The 23627-nt window shown below is 37.2% G+C and overlaps 2 protein-coding genes across 6 annotated transcripts in view; both read left to right on the top strand.

Moving 5' to 3' along the window:
* The first annotated feature begins 535 nt into the window (after positions 1 to 535).
* Positions 536 to 22049, top strand: rin2b (Ras and Rab interactor 2b). 5 transcript variants are annotated; one of them, XM_081380332.1, is made up of 13 exons: positions 536 to 693; positions 1912 to 2116; positions 2639 to 2719; positions 6450 to 6562; positions 6878 to 7052; positions 8172 to 8283; positions 9255 to 9327; positions 10043 to 10134; positions 11758 to 12954; positions 16262 to 16570; positions 17190 to 17321; positions 20164 to 20327; positions 20456 to 22049. In XM_081380332.1, exons 3-13 carry the CDS (start codon positions 2660 to 2662, stop codon positions 20768 to 20770), a joined length of 2742 nt encoding a protein of 913 aa, XP_081236458.1. In that variant the 5' UTR covers positions 536 to 693; positions 1912 to 2116; positions 2639 to 2659; the 3' UTR covers positions 20771 to 22049. The 5 variants fall into 5 exon arrangements, with proteins under 5 accessions (XP_081236458.1, XP_081236456.1, XP_081236459.1 ...); XM_081380330.1 differs by having other exon boundaries at positions 8172 to 8292; XM_081380333.1 differs by having other exon boundaries at positions 569 to 693; positions 1912 to 2044.
* A 1288-nt stretch (positions 22050 to 23337) lies between these two features.
* The window catches only part of rapgef4b (Rap guanine nucleotide exchange factor 4b), a 37490-nt gene continuing 37200 nt past the window's right edge, over positions 23338 to 23627 (top strand). Inside the window, exon 1 of the mRNA XM_081381838.1 lies at positions 23338 to 23455. Coding sequence (XP_081237964.1) covers positions 23340 to 23455 — 116 coding nt within the window. The 5' untranslated portion in view covers positions 23338 to 23339. The remainder of the gene's footprint in view (positions 23456 to 23627) is intronic.

Below are 23627 nucleotides of genomic sequence, written 5' to 3'. Positions count from 1 at the left end.
TCAGCATATTTAGCAATCAAAGAAGTTGCATTATGTTTAACAGCTTTTATTATTTTCAGTTTCCCCCCATATGTATCTACCATATTTAGCAATACTTTCAACATTTTTTTTTACAAAGAAGAAACAGCACCGCATTGAATACATTAACAAAAAAACGTACATAGTTTTTAAGAAACTTGTTGTTCTTACTGTTATCAATGAGTTTAAGAGATTTTACAATAAGGGAAATCTCAGCAATTAAGACATCAAATCTAGGCAAAGTCTTGAGAAATTGTTTTTTGTGAATAAAAAATGTACAATGCAACACAAAGAAATTAACGACATTATCAATAGCATAGTCACTCCCAGAAAAATAGAGGAATATATCCTTTAATGAAAAGTTTAAATCACATTTGATAAAATGAGAAAGATAACAACCCAAGCTCTCCCAAAGAGGCTTATCCTGATTACAGTGGTAAAATAAATGAAGCAAAGTTTCTTCTTCAACTTTGGCAATACTTTCAAATTATTTACACGCCTTTACCACCAATGACGTGCAGCGTCAGTCGTGTGATCATGTGACCTCAGCGTTGTGATGATGTGATGTAGTATTGGATGTGACGCGCGTGTCGAACTGTCGGATAGTAGCAGAATCACTGGACTGTCATTATTAGAAGCATACAGCCAATGTCTTCTGAGGAGCACTCATAGTAGGTCTGTGTAATATCATTTTTCATATTTCATAGTATTGCGTAATTAGTTGTTAAATGCGTTAACAGCATTATTTCAGTTTGCCTTGGGCTTGTTTGCTTTCCCTGTTTAAAACGCTATGCTGTGTAACTTAACTGTTTTATTCACACACGAGTTCTCTATTTCAACACTTGAATTTCATTTCTTTCTCTTTCTAAACTGTTGTGAACAGCCAGTGTGTTGTAAAAAGGGAAATGGATAAATACATTTGCTAATTTAGTTCGTAAATTTAACGTTTGTACATTTAACTCATTGAATTATTGAGCACGAGGGTCTTGTTTTATATTTTTACTTAAAAAATCGAAACAATAATTTTTACTCCACAAATCTAAACTTCTTAAAAGTATGTGTATAAGGAGCATTTTTTTATATTTACTAGTCTACAAAAAAGTTAAACTAGGCTAAGTGTGATGCTGGTTCTAGTTAGTTTGTGGTATCTCCAGCCCCTGACGGCACCAGCATGCATTGAGGACTGGTGTAATGATGTGGTCCATCTGTCAGGATGTTTTATGCATACAGTAAATCACATCAAACTGCGTCCATATACAGTATATGGACGCAGTTTGATGGGATATACTGTATGCATAAAACATCCTGACAGATGGACCACATCATGGCAGGAACAAACTTGAAGATGTATGTGTTTGTGCACAAAGAAAGAGGGTGAATGAGGGTAGAGAGCTGTGGAGCATTCACCCTCCTGTGCAGAAACAGACTTTTAGCCTTAGACCTCGTTGCCTATTGAGAAATGTTTCTGTGTATGTATGAGTGTTTTTCCTTTGGTTTCGGGTTACAGAATTATGTTCTTACAATAGATATAGGAACTAGATTGATTTAGATTCCTCTTATTGGATTGTCGTTGGTGTGTGAAATGGAATATGTGTAAAAAAAAAAAAAAAATTAAAACTCAACTTTTTCAGTGTCAAGACCTTTAGGGGATTTATACTATAGTTATTTATAATTTTATTATATATTATAAATTAGCATGCATGCTTCCTTTTTCACGAAATGTGTGGTGTCCAGCACGCAAGGGAACTCTTTCAGTGCTTTTTAGATTTCATAAAGTTGGTCGAGAGACTGTTGACTTGTGTATATGACAAACCACAACTTTATGCACTCTTTAAAAACCTCTATTGCTCTTTCGCTCTCAATGTCTCTACATGTGTCTTTGTCTGTTTGCAGCTGTGTTTCACACTCACATGCACACTAGTTTCACTTCAGACTATTTCCAGTCTTTGGAAGTCCCTAAAGACAGAATCAACAGTGTGGAGAACCCAACAATGTTCCATTGATGCTGCAGTTCAGAAAGCGAGAGGTATGCTTTCATAATCACGATAACTTCCCTGACCTGCGATTAGCTGTTCAGTAAATCTGCAGGTGAACTGGAGTGAGTATAATCTCGTTAATTTCATTATACTGTCATGTTAGATCCAGGCTGTACTGTACTAGCCACACACTGTATGCTGTGACCACTGACCTCACTGTATGTTCTCATGAATAACTTCTGCAAATTGTGTTTTTAACAGCTTTGAGGGAATGATCTGCTTAAGATCTTGTGTTTGCACCTGTTTGTGTGTATATGTGACTTTTTGTGGACTTCTCGGTGCTGTGAACTAATTAAACAAATATTGCTTTAGAAAATATGTTTAATAGATTCAAGAAATGTCAGGCAGACATCAGTGTGTAACTAATTCTTTGAGAAAATGATTACAGCTTCTAGACTCTAAATACAGGCTCACAGACAAAATCTTTCATCCATTATAATAATAAAACCCCTAGAGTATGACTGAATGAAAAGAGCGTGGCAAATACAGTATGAATGTGTGCATCTGTCATTCTGAATATCAGAGTCAGTTAAATCAGAGATATCGCATTATTTAGTGATCCTAATGCCTTCTTTGACTTGCAGGACTAAATCAACAAGAGCAACATGGCGATGGACTCATCTTTACAACTCAGTCGGATAGACAGAAGTGGCAGCTTTCTTCAGGTAATGACCATTCTGTGTTTTATATGGACAACATTTGAGACTTTTTTTTTTTTGCATGTTTTTAAAGAAAATGTTGTTTGAGTGTTTCTACATCTATGCTGCCTTCAACAATTGATCAGATGAAGGTATTTCAGGAGAAAGGAATTTAAGCTAACATTGGATTCGGATGTGCTTTGATGCCTTCCTCCGAATGCAGCATTTTTAAGTTTTGGATGCAGCCTAGGTGTTTTTTACTGGCCCAAATGAAAAGTACTCATGATATTCTGGACCATAAATATAATTTGATTGATTCCCTTTCTCAACTTAAGTGTTTGGGATTTTTTTTTTTAAACCTGATTTAAGTCAAGTCAAGTCTCATTTATTTATATAGCGCTTTTTACAATACAGATTGTTTCAAAGCAGAAATAATGCAAAAAAGTTTGTTTCCAGAAGAAAATCCAGTCCAGCTTAAGTAAGTTCAGTCATGTTTTATTTTTGTTTTAACAAAGTTATTAATTTAGTTAATTTATATATATATATATATACAGTGCTATGCATAAGTTTAGACACCCATGCTAAAGTTGTCTAAAAAGAGGAATAAAAATTCATCTTTTGGAAATTGAACTTAATGCCTTAATTACAAAAATGAGGAAAAATCCAACCTTTAAGGACACCAATTTTCTTTGTGAATGAATAATGTATCGTAAATAAATAAATGTTCTTCCTTAAAATACAGGGTGCATAAGTTTGGACACCCCTATGTTAAATTCCCATAGAGGCAGGCAGATTTTGATTTTTAAAGGCCAGTTACTTCATGGATCCAGGATACTATGCATCCTGATAAAGTTCCCTTGGCCTTTGGAATTAAAATAGCCCCACATCATCACATAGCCTTCACCATACCTAGAGATCGGCATGGTTTTATCTCAGTTAGCCTAATAGCTGGTTTGATTTGCATTGAGAGATGATCTTATGGAAAGTACTCCATGACAATCTCTAGGTATGGTGAAGGCTATGTGATGATGTGGGGCTATTTTAATTCCAAAGGCCAAGGGAACTTTATCAGGATGCATAGTATCCTGGATCCATGAAGTAACTGGCCTTTAAAAATATAAATCTGCCTGCCTCTATGGGAATTTAACATAGGGGTGTCCAGACTTATGCACCCTGTATTTTAAGGAAGAACATTTATTTATTTACGATACATTATTCATTCACAAAGAAAATTGGTGTCCTTAAAGGTTGGATTTTTTCAATTTTTTTAATTAAGGCATTAAGTTCAATTTCCAAAAGATGATTTTTTTATTCCTTTTTTTAGTCAACTTTAGCATGGGTGTCTAAACTTATGCATAGCACTGTATATATATATATATATATATATATATATATATATATATATATATATATATATATATATATATATATATATTGGAACAGTCAGAATGTTTTCCAGCTCCATCTGGTTGAAGATCGGAGTCACGCCAGTATGGAGACGGGTTTGGTGTTTTTGACACTGTTTGAGTCTAGTTGACACAATCTCTGCTGACACTACAGGGATGCGTTGTGGTCGTGTCTAGGTGTAGGTCCTCCATCTGGTCTGGATATGGCCCGGATCCGGCTGACTACATCATGCGTTGTGCTCGTGACATGCGTACATGCTTTACTTTCTGACTGGTAAAAATCGTAAAATCTAATCAGAAAATTAGTCACACACACTTCTCCTTAACAAGCTGCATGATTTGAGGCATAAACTTTAGGTTTACACTACTTACAGATGTAATAGTAACAGTGATCCTGGCCTTATTAGCCTACTTCATTACTACACACTCTTGAATAGAAGGCTGCAGTAAATCATGATGTAAGATCCTTTAGATGTACAGTAAATGTTTTCCATTGATGCACTAAAATCATTTTTATCTCCTAATTCATGTTTCTGAATTTGTAAATCTACGCCACACACATAAAAACTTCTACGGAAGACTTCTCGTAATGTTTCGACTTTAATCTCGTAATGTTTCGACTTTCTCGAAATGCTAGATTTTCTTCTTTCTTTTTTTTACGGATTTTTTAAATTATTTTATTACATTGTAGTTCAGGGCTTCTGTATAACACAGTTTTTCCTTTGTGGCTTAAAACATTTCTGTAACAGTTTAATAAGAGCAGGACACGCAGATGGTGCTACAGACTCTCATTATCCAATGCGCTCATGCAGGAACTGTTTTTGGATTATATCCCCATACTCCATAAGAACATTTTCTGTTCCACTGCATACATTCACTGGCTGTCTGGTGTTCCTTGTAAAAATCAATAGACAGACTGTGTGTGTGTGTGTGTGTGTGTGTGTGTGTGTGTGTGTGTGTGTGTGTGTGTGTGTGTGTGTGTGTGTGTGTGTGTGTGTGTGTGTGTGTGTGTGTGTGTGTGTGTGTGTGTGTAGGGCTGCAGCAGGGCTTCCTGCCCAGACAGAATCATTCAAGCATCCCATAATAGATGTGTCTGTGCATCTATCTTTCTCTCTCTCTCCTTAATAAGTCCTTCATTGCGTCTTCTCCCAGGGCTTTTTTTAATCTTATCATTCAGTCTAAACACTTGCTCTCTCTGTTCCGTCCTCATCCTCCATCTCACTCACCTCAAGCTTGTCTTACCTAGTATATATTTTATTTAATGACGTTCACTCCATGAATTAATCAGCACTAGGAATTATAACATAAATCTGAAAGAGTTGTTGTCTTTTGACTTTATTTTTATCTGCATTTAATGACCCGCAATTTAATCCAAAATTGCAGGTCAACATTAAAAGCCCAGGAAGTTGGCACAGTCACTATAGTGGCATATTGGAAACATTACTTTACTTTGAAAGTAATTTTGGTTAGAATGCCACATCATGCACCTTGTTTAGGCGAGATTATATTAGTTATATTATATTAGTTTAGTTTATATAATATTATATTATATTAGATATTAGATTATATTAGTGCTATTATACTTCAAAAAGGTCTATTTACTGGACAATCAAATGCATCCAAAAATCCCATGGACTTACATTGCAGGAGGGCCCAGATACCAGTTTAACAACTATACCAGCAACCTAGCAGCAAAGATACTACAAAGTAACATATCATAAACCACCCAGAATACCTCAGAAACCACTAAACCTGCCGATAATTTACCACTTTTTACCCTTTTCAACTATTTGTCTTGTCGTTTGGTTGTCATAGAACTCATAGAAAAGAAAGAGAGTTAAAAAAAAATCATGTTTTTAGTTTAGTTTGTAGTTTATTTACATATCTACATGATCACATAAGCACTTGCACAGAGTAAATGCAGGACTTCTTAATGGTTCATTACAACACTGGGTTGTGATGGTTGGGTTGTGTTGCCATGGTAAATCCCATTTCCTGTTCGGGAGAGTAGATTAAGAACACAGGAAACTGACTAACTTTCTTCCTGCTCGTGGATGGATGTCTGATGACTGATGAGTCTGAAGCTGTTTCTCTTGTTTTGGTCACAAATAAGCCTCTTTCAGCTTGTTTTTTTTTTTTTACAGTATTTTCCAGCTTTCTTTTCTTTTCTTTTTTTTCTTTTTTTTTCTTCTTCACTGTTCTCTTCAGTTTTCCTGTCAGTTTCCCTCTTTCATAGATTATTGCTTAGCAATATTGCCAATGTGGATTTTAAAAAGGCACTGCAGATTCACCAAAATGTTTAAGTGCTTGGACAACTAAGATTTTGCTTTTATTTTTTAATCCATGTGCAGCTTGTCGATGCGTTTGCATTGTCACTGAGTACATTGGAGCAGCAAATGGTTCATGCTACGCAGGAAAAAGACAGAGATCCAGTCAGAGATCCAGACACTTCTATGTTCGTAGAGTGAGTACACATGCTGTACACATGATGACCTTTGCATTAAGAACACCATTGTATAATAAGCTAAATAGGAGTACATTTAAATGCAACAGTGCCTGTATTACCTGTACTCTTAATAGATGCATTGCTTTTACATCTATTAATTTTATGTACTGTAAAATGTCATTGCATTTCCAAAGAACCTCTATGTGTTTTACATTGTCCATTAGAGGGCGCCAGTCTATAGTCAGTCTTTTCTTCCATTAAAGGACATAAAAAGATATCTCGATCAAAACAAAGACAACCCACTACACCCATCCCCTGTTTTGTTCTCTGTAGGATAGAGGGAGAGATGAGCGCTGTGTGTCTACAGTATCCTGCGTTTGATGGGGATCATGGTACAAGCACAAGTGTGAGTGTGTTGGACAAACTGATACACACACACCCCATCTGGCTTCTGCTTTCCATCGACCAGCAAGAGGCCACTGGCATCCTACAGCAGCAACAAGCTGGGGTAAAACATGTTAGAGAGGGTAAACGCAAAGACACCAGACAGATTTTTTTTTTTGAAGAAATAGTTCACAGAATTTCTAATTCTGTCATCATTTAATTGCCACATGGCGGTTTCAGACACATTTGACTATTGTGAAATACAAAACGTTGTGGTTTTCCTTCTCTTTTTTTTTTTTTAAATAGATGATTTATACAGCTCCAGAAATGACAAAAGTATTGTAAAACGTTTCATGCATCTTTTCTAAATCTGAAGCCATAATTATAGCTTTGTGTTTTGGAAAGATGATTATGTACTAAACATTTTGCTCTCCACAATATTTCTCATCTCATTCAAACTCAATTACATGAGGATGAATAAATGATGACAGATTTTCCATTATTTAATTACTGTTAAAATATGAACTAGAAACTTTTGATGAATACATTTTAAGACTCATTAGAGACTAATGAAAGAGCAAATAACTTGTAAAGTGGTTCTTAATCAAGGGGCCGGGGCCCAATAGGGGGCCTCAGGATGACTTAAAGGTATTTAAATTAACACTTTATTAATAATAATTAGTGCTGTCAAATCGATTAATCGTGATTAATCGCATCTAACATTTAAGTTTTTCTTTGCATAATATATGTGTGTATATATTTATAAATATTATATATATGTGTGTGTGCGTGCGTGCTGTGTATTTATACATATATACACACACACAAAGACATATACTGTATATGTGTATGAATGTGTAAATGTGTTTGTGTTTATATATACAGTATAAGTACAAAAACTTAGATGTGATTAATTGTGATTAATCGATTTGACAGCGCTAATATTTATTACTTAAGAAAATATTTCAATATTTCACTAAAATATTTAAGTTAAAATAATCTAATTTAAATTAGTACATACATTCCAGATGTAAACAGAAATCCTATTTCCCCCCTCAATAACTATTGTTTTTATTGAAGAACATACAGGAATTAAAAAATGAATCATGTTTAAATAATTTAATATACCAATACTCCCGTTTTATAACTCAATATTATTCAAAAAATATTCAAAACCACAGCATTAGAACCTTTTAAGCAAATCCTCCTCCTTCGAAATAAATTGTTCTTTCTTCCTCTCCAGGTGTTTTTGGTCTGGAGGTCATCTGTCCTGCAAAAGAAGGTCTTGTCATTCCACATGGATGGTACCTCAGACTCCTCTGTGATTCACATCCCTGTAAAGGAGAGCCAGTACAGTATGTCAGGTCTCTTATATCATACTAAGCTTTAACTTTTGTTGACACCCTGCTCACATCTGTTTATGTTTACTTCTGAGTACCGTGTCACCTTCGGTTCAGTATGTTTGGCTGTGAAAGATTTGTAGAGATTTCTTCTTTCATTTTATGGTCTTTTATTGGGTATCTATCTTGTTTATGGTTTGTTGATATTGTGGGGGCTGTTGCTTTCACGTGCACACGGACGAGAGGTCAAAGATTGATCGCCATCGACCGCACACACATTTTATATATCACTTAATAAATCTCTGTTTTGTGAAAGAATAGGACATATTTCCCTCTTGTTTTACAGGTAGTTAATCAGTTGTAATAACCTGAGCGGCTGTTTGCAGCTGGCTTGCTTTGAAACAGAGGCACCATATTTGATGCTAAACGTCACAGTAGTAGCCTGGCAGTATTTCAGGCATTTACAGTAGTGCGGTTCCAAGACATTCTGCATTTGAGATATCAGACACACCATAGTGTTTTTGGCCTGGGCACAATCTCGCTGTGAATATCCTCTGTGCCTTGGAAAATAATGTGGTCTGAAAGGCGCTGGAGGCTTATGAACAATTTACCTGCCAAGTTCAGAGTCAGTTCAGAAATTGTCATCATAATTTCTGTAAATTCCCAACAAATGAAGAATCCAGAGGGACACTACAGGGTGGGCCATTTATATGGATACACCGTAATAACATGGGAATGGTTGGTGATATTAAAGTCCTGTTTGTGGCACATTAGTATATGTCATGGTCACCACCCATCTTGAGGAGTTTGCCCCCTCACATATACTAATGTGCCACAAACAGGACTTTAATATCACCAACCATTCCCATGTTATTACGGTGTATCCATATAAATGGCCCACCCTGTACAGTGCTGTTTTGATGGATGAAATGGTGGAAATGCTTGAAGATAACATATAATTGTTGTGTATTGTTCTTTTTTCCTAGCATTTTCTCTGGAGGGCTCAGGAATTAGTTTTGCTGACCTCTTTCATCTTGTGGCCTTTTATTGTATTAGCAGGTAACACTTTTTCAATGACTGACAATTGTTCAAATGGACAAGTATTAGATTGCTAAGGCAGGCATCACAATTGCAAATGCTAATACATACTGAATGCTAATGCATACATTTAAACAAATCCCTAACCCAAAGCATTACACTTTGCCATGTAACTCGACCACTCACATTTTCTTCGTAACATATAAAAACAATCCACTATGAACAATTTGATTTCGTACATTTGGAATGGATGAAATGTTCATTGCTGTCTTTACCATGATTGCAATGCTAGAGCATGATAAGAGCAAAACAGATGAGTATGAGTAAAGACACAATGAATGATTGTGCAGTAATAAACCCACTGCTAATAAAACCCAATGATATCCATCACCTTATTAACAACGGGAAATAGTAAAATATGTCTCTAAGTACAAATGATTTATTTCAAATCATCCATAAATCAGAAGATTGCAATGCTTCTCCACGTTATGTTTGATTTTCTCAAGCCGCTCATAGAAACTGAAAGTCTGCCTTCTCTCTGATCAATAGCAATTTTTACCGCCATTTAAGAGTAGAATTATTAAATTAGCTGAATGTAATTTAGATTAATAATTTGACCTGTCACCATTAATGTAGGAAAAGAGAGAATTATGTTGTGTGTATTTTCTCCCACTCTTCATTCTTTACACTATTTCACGCACTATTTGTCTGTCTGGCTCTCTTTGTTTCATATTAGAGACATCCTGCCATCTACCCTGAAGCTTCCTGAGGAAATACACTCAGCTGAGACCCTGTCAGAACTGCATGAGGTGGCCCAGAAAGGGGCAGGTACTGACCTACCTAGTCTGACCCTCTTAAAATTATGATCAATATCATATACTGTATATATATATATATATATATATATATATACATAATTGTGAAGTTTCTCAAAATAGGTGAGAGGGGAAAATGTCCAAAGTCCATTCAGTCAAATTGTCCAAATGTCTAAAGTCAAATTCAGGGGTCATGCACCTTTGGATTCAAAGCTACCCTTTTACTACCGTTAAACACATGATTATTATAGGCTGTCAAGTTCAGCTGCAATTTTGCTTCATTTAGTTTTAAATTAGACCCCGGTCACCCTTGCACACTAAATAAAAACAGTAGCACTATACTAACTCAGCTTACTTTTTTTTCTGCTCGTGTCTCTCCCTAGGGCACAGAGTCAAGACTGCCACTGGTGCTCCGTTCATTAACAAATACATAGCATGACAGACCTGGAAAGCAAAGTGTTTTTTTTTATACACTCGACAATGTTGCATGTCCAAGTAATAATTAGAAATGTAATATTTTTGTATGTTCTTAAAAGGTTCAGACCAGTGTCAAATAGAGACAATAAAGAAACACTGCAATGTTCGTAGAGAAGACAACACCTCTGGCATGATTGTCTCATTTGTAACTGTGTGTGTGTGGATTTCTCATTCCACCACAGCTGCGAACATGCTGGCCTACTATTCAGTTCCATGTTATTATTAGGTAGCTGGCATTCCAGATAGTGGGTGAGACCATGTGAGCTAATCAAAGCATAGAGGTTACTGAGGGAAAGTGTATGTGTGTGTGTGTGTGTGTGTGTGTGTGTGTGTGTGTGTGTGTGTGTGTGTGTGTGTGTGTGTGTGTGTGTGTGTGTGTGTGTGTGTGTGTGTGTGTGTGTGTGTGTGTGTGTGTGTGTGTGTGTGTGTGTGTGTGTGTGTGTGTGTGTGTGTGTGTGTGTGTGTGTGTGTGTGACTTCCTTTGTTGCATATCAGCGATAGATCCGTTCTGCCCTAGAGAAAATGCATGGTTGAGAAGTTAGAAATGAGCCAAAAACACTTGGAATACCTTAGTAACTACATAAATATGTCCTGGCACCCATCCACAACACCCTTGAAATGTACACCAAAGTTGCAGCAGAACAATTGTTTGATCTAGTAATAGTTTGAAAGATGCTGACTATCAAAACTATCCTGTCCTAATAAAAACTGGCTCGGCAAACCAACATGAGAAACCAAACTGAAATGGGTGGGGAGAGAGAGAGAGAAAGCATGGGGGAGGAGAAAGAGGAGTGGTTTGGTGTGTTCTGTTAAGTCTACTCCCCTGTCTGTTTGGTTAAAAATGACTCACTGAGTTTTTGGCCGGCTTTGTGTTGGGTGTGTTTGATGGCATTTGTGAATCAGCTTGCACAACTGAGCTCGCTAAATTTCTCCAAGAACTTCAGTGGGCCTGAGGACGAAAGAAGTGAACAGACGCTTCAACCGGGCTGTAACTGGATATAGCCACACGCTCTCAAACTCACATGTTTGCTGACAACGTGTGGGGGTCTATGGTAGGACGCTGGAGTGGGTGTGTTAGCTGCTTTTGTGGTTGTGTTTGTTCAAAGATTGTGCGTATGAGTTGTTAAACATTAATCAGATTCTCTCTTTTTTATTCCAGCTTTCTGGGAATCTTCTGTCAGCAGACAAGTCCCAAAGAGTTCCCTGGTTCTGGACAGACGGTCAATCTCTCTGCATAGCAACTTCTCTGACATCTTACTGACAAAGGATCAAACCTGTACCCCAACTGGCAATCTAAATGTTCCACTACCTCTGACTGACACCTGCCCGAATGCCCCCGAAGGTGAAAGAAGTTGCTCCAACAGTGCTTTGTCTTTTATCAACCCTGTCTTCCTCAAGACACAGCAAGATCTAACTGGAAATGTAGCAACAGTGATCGCAAAAGACACAACAGCACAAAACGGAAAATCTCGTCCTCCTCCTCCACCAAGGCCAGCTCCGCCTCGCATTTTGGTTCATACCCCTGCTTTACCCCCAGGTCGGAGGACTATGCCTTTGAGTGCTGGCATTACCAGAATGAGTCAGGGACCCAAAACGATCATCAAACGCCCCAGTTCTAAGAAACCTGCACCTCAACCTCCACCACGACCTCCTCAACCGCCAGACATAGACAGCTACCGCTGCACCATTGCGTTAGATGATGAGACCATCTCTAGGGCCCTGTCTCAAGCCAGCCGGACGCATACACCTCTCAACCCAACCAACAGCACCATTCTGCAGCAATGGACCGGTCCAGAAGAGAAAGGGCGAAGCTCAAGTGGTTTGTCCACTTCCTCGTCTGACTCTCTGGATTGTCCTCCGCATCCTCTTCCTTTGGGCCTATCCCAGAGTGTGGGCCAAGGCCTCTCCACAGATGACAGCAGTGATGAGCATGACGAAGAGGAGGAAGACTATGGTGTGGGACTTGAAAGGGACCTGCATCTTCGCCTTCGTTCTGCCCGCAAGACAAAAAGACTCCTAGCGGTTGAACTAGTGGGCGCTCATCCGAGATCGCTCGTTATCTCACGAGCACTAAGGGGACAATTCCGAAAGGTCCGAGGTGTCCTCAATGTTCTGGCTACACCTGAAAAGCGCATCTTGCTCCGGATCATTGAGTTGTCCCAAGACAAAGGTTCCTACTTTGGTTGCCTGGTGCAGGATTATTTGAGCTTTGTGCAAGAGAACAAAAACTGTCACTCATCTAGCCAGGATCTTCTGCAGACGCTCCGGCAGTTCATGACCCAGATGAAGGCTTACCTCATACAGAGCTCAGAGATGAACCCACCCATAGAGTCCTACATACCTGAGGACCAGATTGGTAAGAAGATTTCAGGTTAAGTCTTTTAGGGCCATGGTAAACCATTCAAACAAAGAGAACAATTTTAAAAGCACCTTTCAACCTACAAATGGCTTTACTCCAGAGCGAGGTGTCCAGTCCTGCTTCTGAAGCGCCACTTTCCTTCAGAGTTTAGCTCCACTACACCTTCCTGGAAGTTTCTAGGAATCCTTTGTTGGTTTGGGAGTGTTTAATTAGGGTTTAGAGTTAAACTCTGCTGAAAGGTGGTCCTCCAGGATCAGGATTGGACACCTCTGGCTCACTTGTAGTTTTATCCACAAGTTTAATCCACTATATTTTACTAGTATGCTTGTTTTGGCATTTTGAAGTGTTGGCCTTGTCTTTTAGATATGTATCCTCAGCTTGCCTTTTTTGTTTCCTTGTCTGTGCAGTTTTCAAACTCTTAGTTTAATTCAAGGTCTGATTTCTTTGACTTGTTAAAGCAATGCATGTCAAAAATATGTATATTGTCCAAAAAGACATGTTTTAGATTATGATTATGCTTTATACCTGACATCAGAAACATGTTTTGTTTTGAATGCCAGTCTACCCTTATCAGTACAGAGCTGCTTTTGTAATGCTTCCTTCAGGAAGCAAATGCAATGCAGGAAAAAAGTGTTTGATAGTATGACGGGGAATAGAATTTTTTTTAACTTTTTATCTTAGTCAGTGGAGGATATAGTTTATATTATGGTTCTGGCTTGGATGGGGAGATGTTTTATTGTCAAATGTTATGATTCATATTTTTAATATGGGTACATTTAATAATTTCAAAATAAGAGCAATTTAGCAGTGAAATACAAGCACCACACCTGCATTCTGATATCTAATATACCTTTCAAGTCATCTCTTTTCCCTGCAGTTGTATTGTAAAATGTATGAAAATACTGCAAATACTGTTTGAAGTAAGTGCAAGGCCAAAGGGATTGTAACTAGTCTGGTTTGTATAAAGAATGACAGTTCAGACTAGACTGCTGTGGAAATGCTGAGTTGAAAAAAAGGAGCACAATTCATAGAGAAGAGCATCTTGAAATAAGATTAAATTAAGTTCATTCTATAACAAATATGCTATAATCATGTCTCACAGCGCATAATGTATTAAGAATGTTGAAAGACATTTTTATAGGTCTTCAGTTACAAATCCACCCTGTGCTTGAAGGCATTTTTTTTTTTTTTCATCATACCAAAAGTAATGCTTGCATATCAAACCTAAAGACAGGTAAAAAAAATATTCAAAGGATAAATTCTTCACTTTTTCATGTGGAGAAGTTACATTAGTGTAAAAGGTTGTCTGGCTGTTTATAGCTTATAGATAAACTAATGTATTGTTTACCTTATTAATGATTATTTTAACGATTAATGATTACTTTGTTAAATTAATATCTTTAAAACAATGTGGTGATGATACCATGGTAGAAAATTGCATGTAAAGACAAAAAAAAAAAAAAAATCAACCTTAAATTTAAGATCCTTGATTTGTACAGTTTATTTTTCTGTTTGCTTTTTTTGTGTACATTTTGATGTTTCCTGTGGCCATGCCACCTAGAAGTCTAAAACAAATCTTTTAATATATTTATCTGAGGTTAAAAAATAGTACTGTGGCCATACCAGAGTACAGTGATAGATCATATATCAAAGAATATCAGGATATTACAGTGCACATCAACAGCCATAGTGCTTTTTGTTAGTGAAATTAAATATTCAGAACATGCTGCACAAATAAAATTGTGCAATTGTTTCAGACAGAAAGAAATGATATTTTTAATGTCACAATAAAGATAAGTTTTAGTGACAACCCTCATAGCAGTGTAACACAGGAAGTTGATGAATTTCTGGTTCGTTTTCCATAAAACATTGTACAGCCATTTATTATGATTTTGTAAGCTACAGGTGCTTCTAATATTTAGACCTCTTGTGTACAGTGTTTTATTATATTATTTATAGAGTTTTATTACAGTAACAGTGTTATGATAGTGTGTAATTGCTTGTTTTATAAGTCTATAGTTTAGAGACAACTGATGTGAGGCCTGCTTTTGTCCTCATTTGACTGGCCCTTTGTGTCTCAGAGAGCCTTCAGCAAGACCTAAATGAATTCCTGAGAGCTTAGGCCTAATATATCTTGTAACGTTTGTGTCAGCTTTTCCATGAACTGAGCTGACACTGTACGCTCTGTAAGCATTGTGTGTGTGTGTGTGTGTGTGTGTGTGTGTGTGTGTGTGTGTGTGTGTGTGTGTGTGTGTGTGTGTGTGTGTGTGTGTGTGTGTGTGTGTTGTGTCAGTTTTTTACTTGTGGAAAACCGAATACCATTTGGATATTTGTACCATTGAAAAAAAGTGTCAGTTTGAATTATGGTTTCATAATGGTTCGATCTACTCGTGGCTAGAATCTCTCATCATCAAACGGTAACTGTTCTATCATTGAGTTTCCAGCACACAGTTGTTTCACAATTTCTAATATGAGACAGGACTCAATGAAAGCGCTCTGGCTGTTTAACAAAAATGCACCATAAATCCAATGATTCACACTGTAGATGTATAAAAGAAAGTTGACCCAAAAAATATGAAAGAAGAAAAAGTTACTCACGCTCATGTCGTTCCACACCTGTATGATTGCCCTTTTGCTCTTTTCTATACAATGTAAGTGAATGAAAAACAACTGCACTATTTAAAAAAGTATCACAAAAGTAGTCCATTTGACTTAATATGTGCTATATTCCAAGTCATATGATGGCTTTGAGGAATAGTCTGAAATGTATGTTCTTCAGAATATTTTTCAGAACTTTTTTTAGTATTACATTTTCTGTTTTAATTTTAAAGTGTTTGTAATTTTATTGTTGTTTATTTATTAGCTTTAAGTAATGTCTATATTGTTCTTATTCATTTTTATTTCAGTTTTAGAAATAAAATCTTCAAGATTAAATTAAATTAAATTAAGAAAGGTTGTCTTGCCAACTAACTGAAATATGTTAAAAAAATTATATTGTTTCTTATTTCAGTTCACAATTATTTTAAGTTACAAAAAAATGTTTTTTATTGTTTTAGATTTAGTTTTAGATTTTTATTTTAGTTAACAATCGTAACCGTGCTTCAGAACATCTGAGCGTTTAGAACGTGTAGAACAATAGATAAATTATGAAGTTTCATTAGGGGGTGAACTGTTCCTTTAAAACTGTCTATTAAATGGCAAAAAGTTCAGTAGTTAATAATTCATGTCTTTTTGTTCCTTTTTTATCACTATGAAGATGTTAAGTTTCTCTGAAGCGTTAACTGAAAGTCCATCTCTTTCTCAGATCCGGTGTTGGAGAAGGCCATGCATAAGTGTGTGCTGAAACCTCTGTATGGCTGCTTGCAGTCAGCGCTGCATGAGTTCCAGGTGGCCGGAGGAGTGTGTCAGAGGCTGCAGGAGAATCTGACCCTGGCCAAGACCAAACGCCCTCACGAGCTGGGAGCGATCGGAGCCCGGCCACCAGACGCCCTCGCCATCCACCGCATCCGCAGAAAACTCCGAGCCATGTGCAGCATGTACTCGCCTGAGAGGAAGATATCGGTCCTGCTGAAAGTCTGCAAACTCATCTACAGTATCATGCAAGATCATGAAGGTGTGTACAGGTGGAGTTTGCCTCAAGGGTTTATTTAAAGGCTTTATGTGTGTTTATGTTTTAGGTGTGTACTGCTGCGTCCCAATTCACCTACTTATACTGTGCCTTAAAATGATGCACTCTTTTTGTGAAGAAAAAGTACAGACTTTTAAATGTGTAGCAGCAGAGTAGGCAAAATACTACTTCATCATAATTGCTTCTTTAAAGGACAGCTCTGTCGCTTAGTTATGTGCATCCCGTCACCGTTTAATCTGCCCTGTCAGTTAACATCCTCCACATTCAATTTAATTTCCTACCGTATTGGAGAGAAATGTAATAGCACGTTGATCTGCCATTCGTGGGCCTTTTATACGGAAAACTCTCATCATGTGTTTGAATGATGTATTTAAAAGATAATGACCAAATGAAAGAGCATCCGTGTACTTTTGGGATACTCGTTTCAACATGCTACTGTTTCGAACACCAAATCCTAATTTTGAATACTATTTAGGATGGATAGTGTACGAACTGGGATGCAGCATATGAGATTAGTATTTGAAAGGTGAAAGTATTTGCACCTTAATCAAGTGGAATGGCTCGTGTAAAGGTCACTGATAAATGTTTCCTCTGTCTGCGCCAGTGAGGATGTTTGGAGCGGATGATTTCCTGCCCATGTTGACATATGTACTGGTCCAGTGTGACATGCCACAGTTGGACACTGAGATCCTGTATATGATGGAGCTGCTAGATCCTCCATTACTGCATGGAGAAGGTGCGTTAGCATGTCATTATATTTGTGTAATAATTTATTTAAATTAATGTAATCTTATATTGTTTCTCCTGTCCAGTATTTAATGTAAATTCTCTTTCTTGGTTTGCAATGACTGAATCAGAACCCTTTGAAATATTAATGAATTTAAAGGGTTAGTTCATCCAAAAATGAAACTTCTGTCAGCATTTACTCACCCTCCTGTCGCTTTTGCAAGTGTGCTTGGGCATCTGTGACCAAATTTGAATCCTGTAAACATGTTCGCTGATCAATGTTTATATGTGAATAAAAGCTTAAATTAAATCTGTTCATCATATAAAGCGATTACGTCTCTTCAATAGAAATATCTTCATTTGTGTTCCAAAGACGAACTAAAGTCTTGTTGATTTGAAACAACATGTGGGTGAGTAATAGATGAAAGATTTTCATTTTTGTGTGAACTAATCCTTTAATAATTGTGGAGTAGGAGGAGTTTCAGAACAGAAGCATTTTCCATGTGTGACGAACATCCTAAGTTGTATTCTCAACAGAGTAATTTCCTCCAAGGGTGTGTGTCTCCTGTTCTCACCGAGCTCAGTGCGGCAGACATTCTTTGAAAAGATGTATTATATTGTATGCACACAGTCAGGTCACAAAATGGGATCTGTCCTCATTATAGTGGTTGTTCACCCTTGTTTCAAACCCTAATTTGAAAGAAATTAAAGGGATAGTTCACCCAAAAATGAAAATTAGCCCATGATTTACTCACCCTCAAGTCATTCTAGGTGTATATGACTTTCTTCTTTCAGATGAATACAATCGGAGATATATATAAAAAATTCCTGGCTCTTCCAAGCTTTGTAATGGGCTTTGTAATATAGTTAGTTTATTTTTTAAAGTTTTAAATATGTATAATTTTCTTACACAAACACATCGCTTTGCTTCAGAAGGCCTTTATTAACCCCCCGGAGTTCGTTTATGATGGATTGATGAAATTGATGAAATTGATGAAATTGATGGATTGATGAAATCCTGAAGCCAGGATTTTTATATATATATATATATATATATAACTCCGATTGTATTCGTCTGACAGAAGAAAGTCATATAAACCTAGGATGACTTGAGGGTGAGTTAATAATGGGGTCCATTTTTTTATTTTTATTTTTATTTTTTTGGGTGAACTATCCCTTTAATGCTTCTGTTGAGCAAGGGTGCATTCATTTTATCAAAACTGACAATAAAGGCATTTATAATGTTACAAAAGATTTCTATTTAAAATAATTGCTGTTCTTTTGCACTTTCTATTCATCAAAGAATCCTAAAAAGGTTTCACGGTTTCTACAATAACATTAAGTGACACAATTGTTCAAAATTGATAATCAGAAATGTTTCTTGAGAACCAAATCAGCATATTAGAATGATTTCTGAAGGATCATGTGACACTGAAGACTGGAGTAATGATGCTGAAAATTCAGCAGGAGTTATTTACATTAAAAAATGAAAATACAAAATAGTTTTAAGTAGAATAATACAGTAAAATACAGTTTTAAATACAATCTCTTAAAGGGGTCATATAATGGTACATGCACTTTTACAAGTTGATTGCACTGAAATGTCTGTTGGCAGTGCCTGTACACAACCATCCTATCATGATAAAAATCCATCCAGTGGTTTTGTTTTAATCTCCTTATATGTTTGACCATCTCTGAAATCAAGCCGTTCGATATTGTGACGTCATAAGATCGTACGCCCCTCCCGCTATTGTGATTGACAGCCGTGTTTCAACACAAGACCCGCCCTGAGCGAGCTGTGACAGCCGTCGTCATAGTAGTCCGCCATTGTTGATATGCTGGAGTAGAATGGCGTCTAAGCGATTGTGGTGTTCAGTTCTTAGATGTAATAAGGAACACAGCAGTCATTTGGATGTTCCTAAATCCGAGCCGTTGAAGAAGCAGTGGCTGAGTTTTGTTTTTGAAGCGATATGCCCAAAGGATTGACGCGGGGATTCCCTCACGGGGATTCCCCACGATCGTCCATGCTTTCATGTTTGTGCGAATCATTTCACACCAGACAGCTTCACAAACGAGAAAAAACGGATCGGTACCAACGTGCTCCTGCTGAACCTCCAGAAGATGTGAGTGTAATGTTTTATTAACCTTTATATTAGTATTTATATTAATCTTTGCGAAATTTGCAAACCTTGCTGCAGGCTTCACGATGAATGCGTCTAAGGTTTACACTCAGGGTACATTACGGCATGTTTTCTATGTACGACGTTCTCAATATAATTCATAATCCCACGTTTATAACGAATAACACGTGGTTATTGTGTTAGATACGGTCAGAGAATGTCTAATACGGTGTACCCACAGAACAGAGGGGCGGGGTGAGCAAAGCTCATTATCATTTAAAGACACATGCACTGAAACGGCGTGCTGAAAACAGAGCTGTTTTTGACCAGGTAAAATTAGTGTTTTCTTACAATACTAATGAGAATTTTTAATTAAAGTATATTACAAACTTTTAATTTAGACCCTAAAGAATCATATTAGCTTGTACAAAAATGGCATTATATGACCCCTTTAATATACAGTAATTCACAATAATTACTGTATTTTTAATCAAATAAATGTAGCCTTGTGAGCTTATTTCAAAAACATTAAAAATCTTACCAACCCCCACACTTCTGAACAGTAAAATAATACATTTTCAAGTAGACTTACTTAATAGTATTGATTTACACATGATTTACCAATGCTGTCCAATACTTAATAGTATTGGACAGACAGAGTTTTTATTTAGGTTTTGGAAGGTTCACTGTATTAAAACAGTAAGATTCTCCTTTTGTCTTGATCCTGTACAGGAGGTTATTACCTCACCAGTGCTTACGGAGCGATGTCACTGATTAAGAACTTCCAGGAGGAACAGGCTGCACGGATCCTCAGTTCTACAGCACGCGACACACTCCACCAGTGGCACCAGCGTCGCACACTGCAGAGAAACCTGCCCTCAGTGGACGACTTCCAGGTAAAACCCTGACCTCAGAGCAGTTTGTGCTCAGCGTTTGCGTAGTTCCTGATTGCATTTAATGGAAAGAATTGAACTATTTTCAGTGGTTATAAACTCACTATAATATCTTTGTTTGGTTTGTGAAGAATTACCTGCGTGTGGCTCTGCAGAAGGCAGGTAGCGGCTGCACGGCTAAAACCCTTCAGGTCCGGCCCTACGCCACAACAGAAGAGGTGTGCCGCCTTTGTGCGCTTAAATTCGGTGTGACCGATCCGGAAAACTACGGCCTCTTTCTTCTCACAGACGACAGCAGCCAGCAGTTGGCCGCAGACACACAACCACAGTGGATAAAGGCAGAGTTACACAGTCGACCGAACCCTCAACACTTTTACTTCGTCTACAGGAGGATAGCCAACATAAACTGTCCCACGCCCATGTCTTCAGAGCAGGACGATGCCTGAACACTCGATAGCAGGAAAATGTTTATTCAGGGTGTGGCTTTAAAAACGGTGTATAAAGATTGCAAGATGAAAGACTGTGTCAATAAAGAATGATGTAATTGACGCTTTCCATGAGGGTACATTTGGTTTGTTAAGTGTAAAAACAAATTTGGGTAACAGGATTGCAAGTAAGCGCTAGCTAGATTGCGAGAAAATTTTGGTTTATATTTATGGATATAACTTATATTTCACCAAAATATAAAGACAATATTAGTTTGGTTGTTTTTAATCTTTCAATAACCTTGGTAACAGGGTTGAAAAGATTAGCTTGATGATTGCAGTCAAAATAATTTGTGTAAAAATTGAGACTATGAAATGAGATAAGACACTTGTCTTTCCCACTAAAGGGTCAGAATTATGTTATTTATTGGATATTACAATTTTAGAGAATGTTGCACTTTTTGGAATGTGGGAAAATTATGCTGTAACTGGCTTACATGCAATATGCAAAAAAAAAAAAAAGGAGTGGGACACCATAGTGTGCCACATTCATGGAAAGTGGCAAATATATGCATATTAAAACATGTAAAATATTGATACTTCACATAAAGTTATGTTTTAAATAGAAATGTTTAATAGATCTGGGCATAAGAGATAATGGGCATTGTCAGTAATGTGGTATCCAACCTGTGAGATTTCTTTTGATTCAGGATGAATGTAGCGTCTGTCCCCAAAAATGCTAAGACTGAAATGAAATCCATAATGTGTCGTTGTTATATGTATAAAAAGGTGTCAGGGATTCACTCATAGAGGTCTGTACATAATCTTTAAGCTATTTTTGCATTCAGGTCGCATGAGTGTCCAGAGCTTTTGCTTCGTCAGAGGAATTGTCACCTCTGCTGTCACAAGACTCAATCAACACAGTGAACCATTTTTAAGGGAAGAAGTGAGCTTTCAGAATGTGAGCTTCAACAGAGATAATGCATGATCATGTGGTTGCTTTTTCTTAGAGATGCATCAGTGACATTGCAAACTGCCAAACTGACTGAAGAAGCTTTTATTCTCACTTTGTTCTTATGAAATAGGAACACATTGCTCCTTATACTTCAGCCAATGTCTAATTGTGCTATACTGTAAACATGTAATATATTATTGTGCCACAACATGTATGATGCACTTGGTGCTGAGAATGTGTTTTTTTACCAGATCCCTGAGCTGCCAATGATATCATTTAAACACTGAACCTTTTTGGTGGTATTTGAACGGCAGGAATAAAGCGACTCTTCTTTTTATTATCTCATACTGTTTAAAATTAGTTACCTAAAATGTACTTCATGTGGTTATTAATATTATTGGATAATATATATTTTGAAATTAAATAATATTTTATTATTTAAAATAATTATATTTATTATGTATTAATTATATTAATGTTCCAAAAAATGTATTAATATGTATTAATAAACCAGATTGCATTAGGTTACACTATAAAAGGCTATTTTTATAAAAGATAAGATAAGGTAAAAAAAAAAAAAAAAATCGAACAATTGCAACTGTTACCTTTTTACAGTGTAGCCCACTCCCTGGGTATGTCAGAATATGATTTAATATTATTTTAAATAATAAATTAAATGAATTTATTTTACTTTATTTGATAATTAATATTGCAGAAAGATTCTTCAGTATTATTTAATATGAATGAAAACACATTAGGTTACACCAAGAAAAAGTTATTATAATTATATTATGTATTTATTTATTTGTAATGAATTGATTGATTATATTAATATTTCATTAATTAAATGATAATTGATATAATAAAATTTGGTGACACTTTATTTTAAGGTGAGGTAGGTACATGTTACTACATGTAATTACTGTAGTAATAACAGTAAATTATGCATAATCTCTAGTACATGAATTATATAGTGAATTATATTACTCAGTACGTATTTGAGTGATTTCAATGTAACTACGTCACCTTAAAATAAAGTGTAACCTATAATTCTTAGATCAGGTAGCAAACAACTGCAACTGTTTTCCCTAGTGTAGCCATGCGACAGTTTCGACTCATTGTCTCTTTCCCGACAGTGTGTGTGTGTGTGTGTGTGTGTGTGTGTGTGTGTGTGTGTGTGTGTGTGTGTGTGTGTGTCACCCCCGGGGAGAACAAGACGCCTGACAGCGCGCCCTCCCTTTCCCTCTCGTGTCTATAGATGCTGCATCTCGCTGACCGCGTGCCCGTCATCACCATGGTGACAGTGCAGCATCAGCATCACCGCTGTCACCTACAAAACCTTAATGCATCATATCAGTATTTTAACCGGCTCTCATCGCTTCTTCCGTGATATTCCCACGCCGCCTCCCACTGACGTTATGTTTAAACCACCATGGCACCCACGTAATGTTATCTTAACCATCGTCAAAACAGATCTCCAACCGATAATGCCTCGCCGTTCGGAACGTGACTTGTTTATCGTATCAGTGGGCAGGCACGGTTGTAAACGATCGTAGTGCGCGTGGACGTGGTGACGATGAACCCACGCCACGGTGATCCAGTCGACGACAGAGGCGGGGAGGGGGACGAGCCCTGATGCGCGCGAGTCGACGAGATCCGCGATTCACACCGGTCGAGCCGAAGATGGTAGCGGTGCACGCCTCTGCGCACTCCGTGGCCTCCTCCGAGTGGATCATCTGCCTGGACAAGAGGTGAGAGACACCAGACCATGTCCGAAAGCGATTTCTTTTTTATGTGCGTTTGTTCATGTCGATGTCCGGAGGGGCTGCAACAAGGTGATACTCGCAGCAGAATGCGTCCTGCGTCTCTGGTGCATCACCTGCATCGCAATTCTCATCATTTATAGATTTACCTTTTCTTCCT

Source organism: Scardinius erythrophthalmus (genome assembly GCF_964197995.2).
Source record: "Scardinius erythrophthalmus genome assembly, chromosome: 12".
Classification (NCBI taxonomy): Eukaryota; Metazoa; Chordata; class Actinopteri; order Cypriniformes; family Leuciscidae; genus Scardinius; species Scardinius erythrophthalmus.
Note: the sequence above shows the minus strand (reverse complement) of the source record. Positions and strands in the feature narration are given on the sequence as shown.

Excerpts from the sequence above, each read along its gene's own strand:
- rin2b (XM_081380330.1), top strand. The coding sequence starts at position 2,660 with ATGGCGATGGACTCATCTTTACAACTCAGTCGGATAGACAGAAGTGGC. Across the intron at positions 10,135-11,757 it reads GGTGGCCCAGAAAGGGGCAG|CTTTCTGGGAATCTTCTGTC; the intron begins GTACTGACCTAC and ends TTTTTATTCCAG. Across the intron at positions 20,328-20,455 it reads CCTCAGTGGACGACTTCCAG|AATTACCTGCGTGTGGCTCT; the intron begins GTAAAACCCTGA and ends TGGTTTGTGAAG.